At 45.8% G+C, this 18,153-nt stretch overlaps 1 protein-coding gene across 6 annotated transcripts in view; it reads left to right on the plus strand.

Moving 5' to 3' along the window:
* mad1l1 (mitotic arrest deficient 1 like 1) overlaps nt 1-18,153 on the plus strand; it is a 142,787-nt gene that overhangs the window by 78,052 nt on the left and 46,582 nt on the right. For all 6 annotated transcript variants that reach the window (XR_006082597.1, XR_006082598.1, XR_006082599.1 and 3 more), the window contains 2 exons: nt 2,783-2,835; nt 3,793-3,930. Coding sequence is in view for 3 of the 6 variants with exons in the window: in XM_042316982.1 (XP_042172916.1) it covers nt 2,783-2,835; nt 3,793-3,930 (191 nt within the window). In the remaining 3 variants the exon portion in view is untranslated. The remainder of the gene's footprint in view (nt 1-2,782; nt 2,836-3,792; nt 3,931-18,153) is intronic.

Here is an 18,153-nt window from a genome sequence, read left to right on the forward strand (position 1 = left end):
GATGCTACCCTGTTCCCTAGATAGTACACTCCTTTGACCTGGGAGCCTGTGGGTACTACAAGAGGAATATGGTGTTCCAGATGCTACCCTGTTCCCTAGATAGTACACTCCTTTTGACCTGGGAGCCTGTGGGTACTACAAGAGGAATATGGTGTTCCAGATGCTACCCTGTTCCCTAGATAGTACACTCCTTTTGACCTGGGAGCCTGTGGGTACTACAAGAGGAATATGGTGTTCCAGATGCTACCCTGTTCCCTAGATAGTACACTCCTTTTGACCTGGGAGCCTCCCTTGACTGGGACAAGAGGAATATGGTGTTCCAGATGCTACCCTGTTCCCTAGATAGTACACTCCTTTTGACCTGGGAGCCTGTGGGTACTACAAGAGGAATATGGTGTTTGCTACCCTGTTCCCTGGGACCTGGGAGCCTGTGGGTACTACAAGAGGAATATGGTGTTCCAGATGCTACCCTGTTCCCTAGATAGTACACTCCTTTTGACCTGGGAGCCTGTGGGTACTACAAGAGGAATATGGTGTTCCAGATGCTACCCTGTTCCCTAGATAGTACACTCCTTTGACCTGGGAGCCTGTGGGTACTACAAGAGGAATATGGTGTTCCAGATGCTACCCTGTTCCCTAGATAGTACACTCCTTTTGACCTGGGAGCCTGTGGGTACTACAAGAGGAATATGGTGTTCCAGATGCTACCCTGTTCCCTAGGTAGTACACTCCTCTTGACCTGGGAGCCTGTGGGTACTACAAGAGGAATATGGTGCCTTTTTTCTGGACACGTCCTTTGTCTTCGCAAATCAAGTCGTTTAAATCGGAAAGTCGCTTTCCCAAATTGATTTCAGACTTAATTGAACAAATTATTCCTGTCTATTATTCTAACTCCACCTCTTCTCCACCCTCTTTTCTCCTCTCCACCTCTTCTCTCTTCCCTCCTCTCCACCTCTCTCCCCTTCACCTCTTCTCCACCCTCTTTTCTCTCCTCTCCACCTCTACTCACCTCCACCTCGTCTCCACCCTCTTCTCCTCTCTTCTTCCCTCTCCCCTCTTCTCCTCCCTCTCCTCTCCTCCCTCTTCTCCCCTCTCTTCTTCTCCCCTCTCTTCTCCACTTATCTCCTCTCCACCCTTATCTCCACCTCTCTCTCCTCCACCTCCTCTCTCCCTCTCCACCTCTCCTCCCCCTCTTCTCTCTCTCCTCCTCTCCTCTCCTCCACCTCTTCTCTCCTTCATCACTCCTCTACCTCTTCTCATCTTCTCTCTGCCTCTCTCCTCTACCTCATCCCTCTCCCCTCTACCTCATCTCTCTCTCTCCTCTACCTCATCTCTCTCTCTCCTCTACTCTCTCCTCTCCACCTCTTCTCTCCTCCACCTCTTCCTTCCCCTCCTCCCCTCTTCTTGTCTCCTCTCTCCTCTCCACCTCTTCTCTCCTCTCTCCTCCACCTCCTCTCTCCTCTCCACCTCCTCTCTACCTCTTCTCTCCTCTCTCCTCTCCACCTCCTCTCTCCTCTCCACCTCCTCTCTCCTCTCCACCTCCTCTCTCCTCTCCACCTCCTCTCTCCTCTCTCCTCCACCTCCTCTCTCTCCTCTCCTCTCCTCTCCTCCTCCTCTCCTCTCTCCTCCTCTTCTCTCCTTCACCACTCCCCTACCTCTTCTCCTCTTCCTTCCTTCCTCTCCTCCCCTCTTCTTGTCTCCTCTCTCCTAGATCTACATAGTGACTCTGTTTAAGACTATGCAGACTATTCTATATGTCATATTCTCTGCTATGTTCTATGTCAGGGATCGTCAATTAGATTCATATTTTCTTTCTGAAGTGGACGGTCAGGAGGCTGGAACAAATGATTTGTAATTATGTCAGGGATCATCAATTAGATTCATATTTTCTTTCTGAAGTGGACGGTCAGGAGGCTGGAACAAATGATTTGTAATTATGTCAGGGATCGTCAATTAGATTCATATTTTCTTTCTGAAGTGGACGGTCAGGAGGCTGGAACAAATGATTTGTAATTATGTCAGGGATCGTCAATTAGATTCATATTTTCTTTCTGAAGTGGACGGTCAGGAGGCTGGAACAAATGATTTGTAATTATGACTGAAAATGGACCTGAAGAAGCCCAAACAGATAAGACTAAAACACAATCACTTGAAACATTGTTTCCATGTGTATACGATCACCCTGTCTCTCTGTGTATGAAATACTTGGGAACAAGTGATTTTAATGTGAGAAATCTGGAGCTAATTTCTTAGAAAACCCGCGGGCCCAATAAAACCACCCGCGGGCCCAATAAAACCACCCGCGGGCCCAATAAAACCACCCGCGGGCCCAATAAAACCACCCGCGGGCCCAATAAAACCACCCGCGGGCCCAATAAAACCACCCGCGGGCCCAATAAAACCACCCGCGGGCCCAATAAAACCACCCGCGGGCCCAATAAAACCTGTAGGTCTACTTTAACATGACAGCTCTACGTTAAGGGACTGTTTTGTGTTGTAGGTCTACTTTAACATGACAGCTCTACGTTAAGGGACTGTTCTGTGTTGTAGGTCTACTTTAACATGACAGCTCTACGTTAAGGGACTGTTCTGTGTTGTAGGTCTACTTTAACATGACAGCTCTACATTCAGGGACTGTTTTGTGTTGTAGGTCTACTTTAACATGACAGCTCTACATTCAGGGACTGTTTTGTGTTGTAGGTCTACTTTAACATGACAGCTCTACGTTAAGGGACTGTTCTGTGTTCTACATCCGGCTTAACACGACTGTTCTGTGTTGTAGATCTGCGTAAACAGATGGAAACAGCTGAACTGAAGAACCAGCGGTTGAAGGAGGTGTGGAATGTTGTATTACATAGAAAATAAACATGTTTTATCCCCCTTCTTCCTACACATCTTATTCCTCTCTACCTCATCTCTCTCTCCTCTACCTCATTTCTCTCTCCTCTACCTCATCTCTCTCTCTCCTCTACCTCATCTCTCTCTCCTCTACCTCATCTCTCTCCTCTACCTCATCCCTCTCTCCTCTACCTCATCTCATCTCTCTCCTCTACCTCATCCCTCTCTCCTCTACCTCATCTACCCCTCTCTCTCTCTACCTCATCCCTCTCTCTCCCTCTCACCTCACCTCATCCTCTCTCTCCTCTACCGCATCCCTCTCTCCTCTACCTCATCCTCTCTCTCCTCTACCTCATCCCTCTCTCCTCTACCCATCCCTCTCTCTCCTCTACCGCATCCCTCTCTCCTCTACCGCATCCCCCTCTCTCCTACCGCATCCCTCTCTCCTCTACCTCATCCCTCTCTCCTCTACCTCATCCCCCTCTCCTCCTCTACCTCATCCCTCATCCCTCCTCTACCTCATCCCCTCTCTCCTCTACCTCATCCCCCCTCCTCTACCTCATCCCTCTCTCCCTCCTCATCCCCCTCTCCTACCTCATCCCTCATCCCCTCATCTCTCCTCTACCTCATCCCTCTCTCTCTCCTCTACCTCATCCCTCTCTCTCCTCTACCTCATCCCTCTCTCTCCTCTACCTCATCCCCCTCTCTCTCCTCTACCTCATCCCTCTCTCTCCTCTACCTCATCCCTCTCTCTCCTCTACCTCATCCCCTCTCTCTCCTCTACCTCATCCCTCTCTCCTCTACCTCATCCCTCTCTCCTCTACCTCATCTCTCTCTCCTCTACCTCATCCCTCTCTCATCTACCTCATCTCTCTCTCTCTCTCCTCTACCTCATCTCTTCTGATGAGTTTGAGAGACGATTGTGAACCAGTGTTGTATCTGTGTTGTTGCCAGGTGTTCCAGAGGAAGATTCAGGAGTTCAGGACGGTGTGTTATGTTCTGACCGGCTATCAGATAGACATCACTACTGAGAACCAGTACAGGCTGACCTCTGTCTACGCTGAACACATGGATGACTCTCTACTGTTTAAGGTACAAACACACAAGGTGACCAAGCGGTTAGAGTGTTGGGCCAGTAACCAATCACGGAACCGACAAGGTGGCCAAGCGGTTAGAGTGTTGGGCCAGTAACCAATCAGCGAACCGACAAGGTGGCCAAGCGGTTAGAGTGTTGGGCCAGTAACCAATCACGGAACCGACAAGGTGACCAAGCGGTTAGAGTGTTGGGCCAGTAACCAATCACCGAACCGACAAGGTGGCCAAGCGGTTAGAGTGTTGGGCCAGGAACCAATCACGGAACCGACAAGGCGGCCAAGCGGTTAGAGTGTTGGGCCAGTAACCAATCAGCGAACCGACAAGGTGACCAAGTGGTTAGAGTGTTGGGCCAGTAACCAATCACGGAACCGACAAGGCGGCCAAGCGGTTAGAGTGTTGGGCCAGTAACCAATCACGGAACCGACAAGGCGGCCAAGCGGTTAGAGTGTTGGGCCAGTGATCAGAGACTAGTTATGTCTGCTACGTTAGGTTACATGTGTAGAGACTAGTTATGTCTGTTAGGTTACATGTGTAGAGACTAGTTGTGTCTGTTAGGTTATATGATCAGAGACTAGTTATGTCTGCTACGTTAGGTTACGTGTGAAGAGACTCTATAACACAGGTGGATATCAGAGGGAGAAAGAGAGATGAGGGAGATTGGAGGGTTAGAGAATTAGAGGAGAGAGATGAAAGGAGAGATGGGGGGATGAAAGGAGAGATGGGGGATGAAAGGAGAGATGGAGAGATGAAAGGAGAGACGGGGGGATGAAAGGAGAGATGGGATGAAAGGAGAGATGGGGGATGAAATGAGAGATGGGGGATGAAATGAGAGATGGGGGATGGAGAGATGAAAGGAGAGATGGGGGATGAAAGGAGAGAGGGGGGATGAAAGGGAGATGGGGGATGGGGGATGAAAGGAGAGATGGGGGATGAAAGGAGAGATGGGGGATGGAGAGATGAAAGGAGAGACGGGGGATGAAAGGAGAGACGGGGGGATGAAAGGAGAGACGGGGGGGGGATGAAAGGGAGATGGGGGGATGGAGAGATGAAAGGAGAGACGGGGGGATGAAAGGAGAGACGGGGGATGGAGGGAGAGACGGGGGGATGGAGGGAGAGACGGGGGATGGAGGGAGAGACGGGGGGATGGAGGGGAGAGGGGGGAAGGAGGGAGAGACGGGGGGATGGAGGGAGAGACGGGGGGTGGCGGGAGAGACGGGGGGTGGAGGGAGAGACGGGGGGGGGGTGGGGGGGAGGGAGACGGGGGGGTGGAGGGAGAGACGGGGGATGAAGGGAGAGACGGGGGGATGAAGGGAGAGACAGGGGGATGAAGGGAGAGACGGGGGATGAAGGGAGAGACGGGGGATGAAGGGATGAAGGGAGAGACGGGGGATGGAGGGAGAGACGGGGGGATGAAGGGAGAGATGTGGGGATGAAGGGAGAGACGGGGGGGGATGAAGGGAGAGACGGGGGGGGATGAAGGGATGAAGGGAGAGACGGGGGGATGGAGGGAGGGGGATGGAGGGAGAGACGGGGGATGAGGGAGAGGGGGGGGATGAAGGGAGAGACGGGGGATGAAGGGAGAGGGGGATGAAGGGAGAGACGGGGGGATGAAGGGAGAGACGGGGGATGAAGGGAGAGACGGGGGGATGAAGGGAGAGACGGGGGGATGAAGGGAGAGAGGGGGGATGAAGGGAGAGACAGGGGGATGAAGGGAGAGACGGGGGGGGGGATGAAAGGAGAGATGGAGGGATGAATGAACTCTGCGTATCACAGTGGCAGATTGAAAAGAGAACAGGTGAAGATGGCAGGAGAATGTCATTAATTAAGGACTGGTAGAAAAAGGAGGAGAGAGCGAGGGGGTTAGAGAGAGGCGATGGGGGGGTATTTTTCTTAAAGGACATCGAACTTCGTTTTGAGGGTTCGTTAAGCTTTATGGAGGGAGAGGGGGTAGTTTTCTTGAAAGGACATTAGCTTTATTTGGGTTTTAGTGTGTTCTCTCCAGTGTGTTAAATCCTCAGAGAGCCACCTGCGACCCTGTCGGGGAAGATGATTCACTGTCAATATTTATTAACCTCAGCTCAAGTACTCCTCCTCTCTCTCTCTCTCTCTCTCTCTCTCGCTCCTGCGCTGGCTCTCTCTCTCTCTCTCGCTCCTGCGCTCTCTCTCTCTCGCTCCTGCGCTCTCTCTCTCTCGCTCCTGCGCTGTCTCGCTCGCTCGCTCTCGCTCGTGCTGTCTCGCTCTCTCAAATAATTTCAATTTATTCAAGTTAAGGGCTTTATTGGAATGGGAAGCATATGTTGACATTGCCAAAGCAAGTAAACTAGATAATAAACAAAAGTGAAATAAACAATACAATTGAACAGTGAACATTACACTCACAGAAGTTCCAGAAGAATAAAGACATTTCAAATGTAATTTATTTGCAAATAGTTAAAGTACAAAAGGGAAAATAAGTCCACCTACTTATGTGCCTCCACACGCACAGGTTATATGGTGTTGTCTGTGTGTGTTAGTATGATACACCAGCATGTAGCCTGCACTGGTAATGACTGGTGACGCACACAACTGGAGCAGCGTCCCGCAGAGGCGGGGTTTGTGTGGGAACAGTGTAAGAGGTGATGAGTCCATGTGAACAGTGTAAGAGGTGATGAGTCCATGTGAACAGTGTAAGAGGTGATGAGTCCATGTGAACAGTGTAAGAGGTGATGAGTCCATGTGATGAGTCCCTGTGAACAGTGTAAGAGGTGATGAGTCCATGTGAACAGTAAGAGGTGATGAGTCCATGTGATGAGTCCCTGTGAACAGTGTAAGAGGTGATGAGTCCATGTGAACAGTAAGAGGTGATGAGTCCATGTGATGAGTCCATGTGAACAGTGTAAGAGGTGATGAGTCCATGTGAACAGTAAGAGGTGATGAGTCCGTGTGATGAGTCCATGTGAACAGTGTAAGAGGTGATGAGTCCATGTGAACAGTAAGAGGTGATGAGTCCATGTGATGAGTCCATGTGAACAGTAAGAGGTGATGAGTCCATGTGAACAGTGGAAGAGGTGATGAGTCCATGTGAACAGTAAGAGGTGATGAGTCCATGTGATGAGTCCATGTGAACAGTAAGAGGTGATGAGTCCATGTGAACAGTGCAAGAGGTGATGAGTCCATGTGATGAGTCCATGTGAACAGTGTAAGAGGTGATGAGTCCATGTGAACAGTGTAAGAGGTGATGAGTCCAGGTGAACAGTGTAAGAGGTGATGAGTCCAGGTGAACAGTGTAAGAGGTGATGAGTCCATGTGAACAGTGTAAGAGGTGATGAGACCATGTGAACAGTAAGAGGTGATGAGTCCATGTGATGAGTCCATGTGAACAGTAAGAGGTGATGAGTCCATGTGAACAGTGCAAGAGGTGATGAGTCCATGTGATGAGTCCATGTGAACAGTGTAAGAGGTGATGAGTCCATGTGAACAGTGTAAGAGGTGATGAGTCCAGGTGAACAGTGTAAGAGGTGATGAGTCCATGTGAACAGTGTAAGAGGTGATGAGTCCATGTGAACAGTGTAAGAGGTGATGAGTCCATGTGAACAGTGTAAGAGGTGATGAGTCCATGTGAACAGTGGAAGATGTGATGAGTCCATTTGATGAGTCCATGTGAACAGTAAGAGGTGATGAGTCCATGTGATGAGTCCATGTGAACAGTGTAAGAGGTGATGAGTCCATGTGAACAGTGTAAGAGGTGATGAGTCCATGTGATGAGTCATGTGAACAGTGGAAGAGGTGATGAGTCCATGTGAACAGTAAGAGGTGATGAGTCCATGTGAACAGTGTAAGAGGTGATGAGTCCATGTGATGAGTCCATGTGAACAGTGTAAGAGGTGATGAGTCCATGTGAACAGTGTAAGAGGTGATGAGTCCATGTGAACAGTAAGAGGTGATGAGTCCATGTGAACAGTAAGAGGTGTGAGTCCATGATGAGTCCATGTGAACAGTGTTAGAGGTGATGAGTCCATGTGAACAGTAAGAGGTGATGAGTCCATGTGAACAGTAAGAGGTGATGGGTCCATGTGATGAGTCCATGTGAACAGTGTTAGAGGTGATGAGTCCAGGTGAACAGTGTAAGATGTGATGAGTCCATGTGAACAGTGTAAGAGGTGATGAGTCCATGTGAACAGTAAGAGGTGATGGGTCCATGTGATGAGTCCATGTGAACAGTGTAAGATGTGATGAGTCCATGTGATGAGTCCAGGTGAACAGTGTAAGAGGTGATGAGTCCATGTGATGAGTACAGTGTAAGATGTGATGAGTCCATGTGAACAGTGTAAGAGGTGATGAGTCCATGTGATGAGTCCATGTGAACAGTGTAAGAGGTGATGAGTCCATGTGAACAGTGTAAGAGGTGATGAGTCCATGTGATGAGTCCATGTGAACAGTGTAAGAGGTGATGAGTCCATGTGAACAGTGTAAGAGGTGATGAGTCCAGGTGAACAGTGTAAGAGGTGATGAGTCCATGTGAACAGTGTAAGAGGTGATGAGTCCATGTGATGAGTCCATGTGAACAGTGTAAGAGGTGATGAGTCCATGTGATGAGTCCATGTGAACAGTGTAAGAGGTGATGAGTCCATGTGAACAGTGTAAGAGGTGATGAGTCCATGTGAACAGTGTAAGAGGTGATGAGTCCATGTGAACAGTGTAAGATGTGATGAGTCCAGGTGAACAGTAAGAGGTGATGAGTCCATGTGAACAGTAAGAGGTGATGAGTCCATGTGAACAGTGTAAGAGGTGATGAGTCCATGTGAACAGTGTAAGAGGTGATGAGTCCATGTGAACAGTGTAAGAGGTGATGAGTCCATGTGATGAGTCCATGTGAACAGTGTAAGAGGTGATGAGTCCATGTGATGAGTCCATGTGAACAGTGTAAGAGGTGATGAGTCCATAAGAGGTGATGAGTCCATGTGAACAGTGTAAGAGGTGATGAGTCCATGTGAACAGTGTAAGAGGTGATGAGTCCATGTGAACAGTGTAAGAGGTGATGAGTCCATGTGAACAGTGTAAGGTGATGAGTCCATGTGAACAGTGTAAGAGGTGATGAGTCCATGTGAACAGTGTAAGAGGTGATGAGTCCATGTGATGAGTCCATGTGAACAGTGTAAGAGGTGATGAGGTGATGAGTCCATGTGAACAGTGTAAGAGGTGATGAGTCCATGTGAACAGTGTAAGAGGTGATGAGTCCATGTGAACAGTGTAAGAGGTGATGAGTCCATGTGAACAGTGTAAGATGTGATGAGTCCAGGTGAACAGTAAGAGGTGATGAGTCCATGTGAACAGTAAGAGGTGATGAGTCCATGTGAACAGTAAGATGTGATGAGTCCAGGTGAACAGTGTAAGAGGTGATGAGTCCATGTGAACAGTGTAAGAGGTGATGAGTCCATGTGAACAGTGTAAGAGGTGATGAGTCCATGTGAACAGTGTAAGAGGTGATGAGTCCATGTGAACAGTGTAAGAGGTGATGAGTCCAGGTGAACAGTGTAAGAGGTGATGAGTCCATGTGAACAGTGTAAGAGGTGATGAGTCCATGAGTCCATGTGAACAGTGTAAGAGGTGATGAGTCCATGTGAACAGTGTAAGAGGTGATGAGTCCATGTGAACAGTGTAAGAGGTGATGAGTCCATGTGAACAGTGTAAGAGGTGATGAGTCCATGTGAACAGTAAGAGGTGATGAGTCCATGTGAACAGTAAGAGGTGATGAGTCCATGTGAACAGTGTAAGATGTGATGAGTCCAGGTGAACAGTGTAAGAGGTGATGAGTCCATGTGAACAGTGTAAGAGGTGATGAGTCCATGTGATGAGTCCATGTGAACAGTGTAAGAGGTGATGAGTCCATGTGATGAGTCCATGTGAACAGTGTAAGAGGTGATGAGTCCATGTGAACAGTGTAAGAGGTGATGAGTCCATGTGAACAGTGTAAGAGGTGATGAGTCCATGTGAACAGTGTAGAGATGTGATGAGTCCATGTGAACAGTGTAAGAGGTGATGAGTCCATGTGATGAGTCCAGGTGAACAGTGTAAGATGTGATGAGTCCATGTGATGAGTCCATGTGAACAGTGTAAGAGGTGATGAGTCCATGTGAACAGTAAGAGGTGATGAGTCCAGGTGAACAGTAAGAGGTGATGAGTCCATGTGATGAGTCCAGGTGAACAGTGTAAGATGTGATGAGTCCATGTGATGAGTCCATGTGAACAGTGTAAGATGTGATGAGTCCATGTGATGAGTCCAGGTGAACAGTGTAAGATGTGATGAGTCCATGTGAACAGTGTAAGAGGTGATGAGTCCATGTGAACAGTGTAAGAGGTGATGAGTCCAGGTGAACAGTGTAAGAGGTGATGAGTCCATGTGAACAGTGTAAGAGGTGATGAGTCCATGTGAACAGTGTAACACTTGTTGGTAGCGTGTTCAGCCCAGTAATCCATCTTCATGACGCGCAGGTACTTCGTACAGATAGAAACTCGAAAAGTTCCGTTACAGTCCTTTAGAAACATGTCAAACGATGTATGGAATCAATCTTTAGGATGTTTTTAACATAAAACATCAATAATGTTCTGAAGAAAAGCACTGGAACGAGAGGTAACTCTGCCGGGAGCGCGCTTCACGAGCCTGAGACACTCTGCCAGACCACTGACTCAAACAGGTCTCATGGGCCCCTCCTTTATAGTAGAATCCTTGTTCAAGTTTCTAAAGATGGTTGACATCTAGTGGAAGCCGTAGGAAGTGCAACTTTATCCCACTGTATATTCGGTAGGCCAAGCTTTGAAAAACTACAAACCTCACATGTCCCACTGTGTATTCGGTAGGCCAAGCTTTGAAAAACTACAAACCCCACATGTCCCACTGTGTGTTCGGTAGGCCAAGCTTTGAAAAACTACAAACCTCACATGTCCCACTGTGTATTCGGTAGGCCAAGCTTTGAAAAACTACAAACCTCACATGTCCCACTTCCTGCTTTTATTTGTCTCAGGTTTTTCGCCTGCCATATGACTTCTGTTATTCTCACAGACATCATTCAAACAGTTTTAGAAACTTCAGAGTGTTTTCTCTCCAATACTAATAATAATATGCATATATTAGCATCTGGGACAGAGTAGGAAGCAGTTCAGTCTGGGCACCCTATTCATCCAAAAGTGAAAATGCTGCCCCCTATCCCAAAAGAGTTTTAAGCTAGTGTTAGTTATTTAGCAGTAAAAGGGATTTCTGTGCCAGAAAGTCAAACATAATAGGATTCTAATGTTACTGAACCATATACCAGGGTTGCCAGATTCTAACATTACTGAACCATATACCAGGGTTGCCAGATTCTAACATTACTGAACCATATACCAGGGTTGCCAGATTATAACATTACTGAGCCATATACCAGGGTTGCCAGATTCTAACATTACTGAACCATATACCAGGGTTGCCAGATTCTAACATTACTGAACCATATACCAGGGTTGCCAGATTCTAACATTACTGAACCATATACCAGGGTTGCCAGATTCTAACATTACTGAACCATATACCAGGGTTGCCAGATTCTAACATTACTGAACCATATACCAGGGTTGCCAGATTCTAACATTAATTAACCATATACCAGGGTTGCCAGATTCTAACATTACTGAGCCATATACCAGGGTTGCCAGATTCTAACATTACTGAGCCATATACCAGGGTTGCCAGATTCTAACATTACTGAACAATATACCAGGGTTGCCAGATTATGGTGTTACTGAACAATATACCAAAAACCTGCCCCATACTGGTCACCCAAATCCCCCTCTCCACTGGAGGAAACTGTGTTTAATGATTCCTCTTCCTGTCTCTAATATACAGAGAAGGAAACTGTGTTTAATGATTCCTCTTCCTGTCTCTAATATACAGAGAAGGAAACTGTGTTTAATGATTCCTCTTCCTGTCTCTAATATACAGAGAAGGAAACTGTGTTTAATGATTCCTCTTCCTGTCTCTAATATACAGAGAAGGAAACTGTGTTTAATGATTCCTCTTCCTGTCTCTAATATACAGAGAAGGAAACTGTGTTTAATGATTCCTCTTCCTGTCTCTAATATACAGAGAAGGAAACTGTGTTTAATGATTCCTCTTCCTGTCTCTAATATACAGAGAAGGAAACTGTGTTCTCTGTGTTTAATGATTCCTCTTCCTGTCTCTAATATACAGAGAAGGAAACTGTGTTTAATGATTCCTCTTCCTGTCTCTAATATACAGAGAAGGAAACTGTGTTTAATGATTCCTCTTCCTGTCTCTAATATACAGAGAAGGAAACTGTGTTTAATGACTCCTCTTCCTGTCTCTAATATACAGAGAAGGAAACTGTGTTTAATGATTCCTCTTCCTGTCTCTAATATACAGAGAAGGAAACTGTGTTTAATGATTCCTCTTCCTGTCTCTAATATACAGAGAAGGAAACTGTGTTTAATGATTCCTCTTCCTGTCTCTAATATACAGAGAAGGAAACTGTGTTTAATGATTCCTCTTCCTGTCTCTAATATACAGAGAAGGAAACTGTGTTTAATGATTCCTCTTCCTGTCTCTAATATAAATATACAGAGCATTCAGAAGGTATTCAGACCCCTTGACTTTTTCCACATTTTGTTACGTTACAGCCTTGTTATAAAATGGATTAAATCGTTTTTTTTTCTCCTCATCGATCTACACACAACACCCCATAATGATGAAGCAAAAAGAGGTTATCACAAGTGTTTGCATATTTATTGCAAATTAAAAAAACAGATGTGACATTTACACAAGTATTCAGGACTTTGTTGACGCTACAAGCTTGGCACACCAGTATCTTGGGGAGTTTCTCCCATTCTTCTCTGCAGATCCTCTCAAGCTCTGTCAGGTTGGATGGGGAGCGTCGCTGCACAGCTATTTTCAGGTCTCTCCAGAGATGTTCGATAGGGTTCAAGTCCGGCCTTTGGCTGGTCCACTCAAGGACATTCAGAGACTTGTCCCAAAGCCACTCCTGTGTTGTCTTGGTTGTGTGCTTAGGGTCGTTGTCCTCTTGGAAGTTGAACCTTCTCCCCAGTCTGAGGTTCCTGAGTGCTCTTTAGCAGGTTTTCATCAAAGATCTCTGTGTACCTTACTCTGTTCATCTTTCCCTCGATCCTGACAAGTCTCCCAGTCCCTGCCCCTGAAAAACATCCCCACATGATGATATTGCCACCACCATGCTTCACCGTAGGGATGGTGCCAGGTTTCCTCCAGACGTGACGCTTTGCATTCCTGCCAAAGAGTTCAATCTTGGTTTCATCAAACCAGAGAATCTTGTTTTTCATGGTCTGAGAGTCTTTAGGTGCCTTTTGGCAAACTGCAAGAGTGCTGTCATGAGCCTTTTACTGAATGAAGAGTGTCTTCCGTCTGGCCACTTTACCATAAAGGCCTGATCGGTGGAGTGCTGCAGAGATGGTTGCCCTCCTGGAAGGTTCTCCCATCTCCACAGAGGAACTCTGGAGCTCTGTCAGAGTGACCTTCAGGTTCTTGGTCATCTCCCTGACCAAGACTGGTTCCAAACTTCTTCCATTTAAGAATGATGGAGGCCACTATGTTCTTGGGGACCTTCAATGCTGCAGAAATGTTTCCGTACCTTTCCCCAGATCTGTGCCTCGTCACAATCATGTCTCTGAGCTCTACGGACAATTCCTTCGACGTCATGGCTTGGTTTTTTTCTCTGACATGCACTGTCAACTGTGGGACCTTGTATACACAGGTCTTGCTTTCCAAATGTCCAATCAATTGATTTTACCACAGGTGGACTCCAAGTTGTAGAAACATCTCAAGGATGATCAATGGAAACAGGATGCAGTTCAATTTCGAGTCTCATAGCAAATGGTCTTAATATATACATAAATAAGGTATTTCTGTTCAATATTTTTTATACATTTGCACACAGGAGATAGCAAAAGCTCAGGTTGCCCAGCCCGGCGGAGATACAATCTTCGGCAAAATCATTCGCAAGAAGATTCCTGCAAAAATAATACACTGTCATTTTGGGGTGTTGTGATGTAATTTTGGGTGTTGTGATGTCATTATGGGGTGTTGTGATGTCATTATGGGGTGTTGTGATGTCATTTTGGGGTGTTGTGATGTCATTATGGGGTGTTGTGATGTCATTATGGGGTATAGTGTGTAGATTGCTGAGGAAGTTTTTTATTTGATCCATTTTAGAATAAGGCTGTAACGTAACAAAATGTGGGAAAAGTCAAGGGGTCTGAAGGCAGCGTGTGTGTGTGTGTGTGTGTGTGTGTGTGTGTGTGTGTGTGTGTGTGTGTGTGTGTGTGTGTGTGTGTGTGTGTGTGTGACACAGTACCAGTCGACCAGTACCAGTTTTACATTCAAGGGTTTTTCTTAATTTGTACTATTTTCTACAATGTAGACATCAAAACTATGAAATAACACATGGAATCATGTAGTAACCAAAAATGTGTTAAACAAATATATCTAAATATATTTTATTTTTGAGATTCTTCAAAGTAGCCACCCTTTGCCTTGATGACCGCTTTGCACATGCTTGGTATTCTCTCAACCAGCTTCACGAGGTAGTCACCTGGAATGCATTTTAATTAACAGGTGTGCCTTGTTAAAAGTTTATTTGTGGAATTTCTTTCCTCCTTAATGCATTTAAGCCAATCAGTTGTGTTGTGACCAGGTATGGGTGGTATACTGAAGATCGCCCTATTTGGTAAAAGACCAAGTCCATATTATGGCAAGAACAGCTCAAATAAGCAAAGAGAAACAACAGTCCATCATTACTTTAAGACATGAAGGTCCGTCAATATGGAACATTTCAAGAACTTTGAAAGTTTCTTCAAGTGCAGTCGATAAAACCATCAAGCACGATGATGAAACTGTCTCTCATGAGGACCGCCACAGGAAAGGAAGACCGAGTTACCTCTGTGGAAGAGGATATGTTCATTAGAGCTACAAGCCTCTGAAATTGCAGCCCAAATAAATGCTTCAGAGTTCAAGTAATAGACACATCTCAACATCAACTGTTCAGAGGAGACTGCGTGAATCAGGCCTTCATGGTTGAATTGCTGCAAAGAAACCACTACTAAAGGACACCAATAAGAAGAGACTTGCTTGGGCCATGGAGCACGGGCCATGGAGCACGGGCCATGGAGCACAGGCAATGGACATTAGACCAGTGGAAATCCTTCCTTTGCTGCTGATGTCCAAATTTGAGATTTGTGGTTCCAAGCACTGTCTTTGTGAGGCGTAGAGTAGGTGAACGGATGATCTCATGTGTGGTTCCCACCGTGAAACATGGAGGAGGAGGTGTGATGGTGTGGGGGTGCTTTTCTGGTGACACTGTCTGTGATTTATTTAGAATTCAAGGCACACTTAACCAGCATGGCTTCCACAGCATTCTGCAGTGATACACCATCCCATATGGTTTGCTCTTAGTGGGACTATCATTTGTTTTTCAACAGGACAATGACCCAACACACATCGACACAGGCCTAACATACATCGAGACTGTGTAAGGGCTAATTGACCAAGAAGGAGAGTGATGGAGTGCTGCATCAGATGACCTGGCCTCCACGGTCACCCGACCTTAACCCAATTTTGATGTTTGGGATGAGTTGGACCTCAGTGTGAAGGAAAAGCAGCCAACAAGTGTTCAGCATATGTGGGAACTCCTTAAAGACTGTTGTAAAAGCATTCCAGGTGAAGCTGTAGAAAATAGGACAAATAAAGGAAAAACCCTTGAATGAGTAGGTGTTCTAAAACTTTTGACTGGTTATGTGTGTAAAATATACACACACACACACACACACACACACACACACACACACACACACACACACACACATACATACATATATATATCATATAGACACAGTTGAAGTTTACATACACTTAGGTTGGAGTCATTTAAACTCGTTTTTCAACCACTCCACACATTTCTTGTCAATGGCATCTGTCCTCGTGCTCCTAGAGGTTTAACAAACCATAGTTTTGGCAAGTTGGTTAGGACATTTACTTTGTGCATGACACAAGTAGTTTTTCACAGACACGGTGAATTTTAGTGAAATAATCTATCACAATTCCAGTGCGTCAGAAGTTTACATACACTAAGTTGACTGTGTCTTTAAACAGCTTGGAAAATTCCAGAAAATGATGTCATGGCTTTAGAAGCTTCTGATAGGCTATTTGACATCATTTGAGTCAATTGGAGGTGTACCTGTGGATGTATTTCAAGGCCTACTTTCAAACTCAGTGCCTCTTTGCTTGACATCATGGGAAAATCAAAAGAAATCAGCTAAGACCTCAGGAAAAAAATGGTAGTCCTCAAGTCTGGTTCATCCTTGGGAGCAATTTCCAAACACCTGAAGGTACCACGTTCATCTGTACAAACAATAGTATGCAAGTATAAACGCCATGGGACCACGCAGCCATCATACCGCTCAGGAAGGAGACGCGTTCTGTCTCTTAGAGATGAACGTACTTTGGTGTGAAAAGTGCCAATCAATCCCTTAACAACAGCAAAGGACCTTGTGAAGATGCTGGAGGAAACGGCTACAAAAGTATCTATATCCACAGTAACACGAGTCCTATATCGACATAACCTGAAAGGCCGCTCAGCAAGGAAGAAGCCACAGCTCCAAAACCACCAAAAAATGCCCGACTACAGTTTGCAACTGCACATGGGGACAAAGATCGTACTTTTTGGAGAAATGTCCTCTGGATTAATGAAACAAAAATAGAACTGTTTGACCATAATGACCATTGTTATGTTTGGAGGAAAAAGGGGGAGGCTTGCAAGCCAAAGAACACCATCCCAACCGTGAAGCATGGGGGTGGCAGCATCATGTTGTGGGGGGGCTTTGCTGCAGGAGGGACTGGTACACTTCACAAAATAGATGGCATCATGAGGCAGGAAAATGATCTGGATATATTGAAGCAACATCTCAAGACATCAGTCAGGAAATGAATGCTTGGTCGCAAATGGGTCTTCCAAATGGACAATGACCCCAAGCATACTTCCAACGTTGTGGCAAAATGGCTTCAGGATAACAGTCAAGGTGTTGAAGTGGCCATCACAAAGCCCTGACCTCAATCCCATAGAAAATGTGTGGGCAGAACTGAAAAAACGTGTGCGAGCAAGGAGGCCTACAAACCTGACTCAGTTACACCAGCTCTGTCAGGAGGAATGGGCCAAAATTCACCCAACTTACTGTGGGAAGCTTGTGGAAGGCTACCTGAAACGTTTGACCCAAGTTAAACAACTTAAAGGCAATGCTACCAAATACTAATTGAGTGTATGTAAACTTCTGGACCCACTGGGAATGTGATGAAATAAATAAAAAGCTGAAATAAATAATTCTCTCTACTATTATTCTGACATATCATTTAGCAGACACATTTATCCAAAGCAACTTAGTAATTTCCTTCTCTTTCTCTCTTCACGCTTATCATTTTTGAAACGCGCGGCCTTGCAAAATCAATATAATTGATCGTAATTAACACATTTTGCAGACTTCAAATGAAGCTCAGAGAAGTGTGTGCATGTGTAGGATTAAAACCATCTTCCTGCTTTTTAAATCAGCTGTGGTGTCGAATGTCATACCCCCCCCCATCTCATTCCCTTCTTATCCCTCTCCTCATCCCTCTCCACTCTTCTACACCCTTGAAAAGAGAGAGAGGGGGGGGGGGACCTGTGGAGAAAGGGAGAGACTGAGTTAGGTTGCTTGTTCAGCATTTTGGAGAGAGCAGAGATCTTACATATTCGGAGAATGTCATGTTGAACAGTGGAATCTCTCTCGTCCCTCCCTCTCTGCTCTGTTATACTGTGAGTTGTGTATCTAAAAGATATTGCCTTGACAATCTCTCCTCTCCTCTGTTATACTGTGTATCTAAAAGATATTGCCTTGACAATCTCTCCTCTCTCCTCTGTTATACTGTGTATCTAAAAGATATTGCCTTGACAATCTCTCCTCTGTTATACTGTGTTTCTAAAATATATTGCCTTGACAATCTCTCCTCTGTTATACTGTGTTTCTAAAATATATTGCCTTGACAATCTCTCCTCTGTTATACTGTGTATCTAAAAGATATTGCCTTGACAATCTCTGATCTCTCCTCTTTTATACTGTGAGTTGTGTATCTAAAAGATATTGCCTTGACAATCTCTGACCTGTCGTCTGTGTAGACTGACTCAGGTCGCTCTG

This window comes from Oncorhynchus tshawytscha, unplaced genomic scaffold (genome assembly GCF_018296145.1).
Source record: "Oncorhynchus tshawytscha isolate Ot180627B unplaced genomic scaffold, Otsh_v2.0 Un_contig_1009_pilon_pilon, whole genome shotgun sequence".
Classification (NCBI taxonomy): Eukaryota; Metazoa; Chordata; class Actinopteri; order Salmoniformes; family Salmonidae; genus Oncorhynchus; species Oncorhynchus tshawytscha.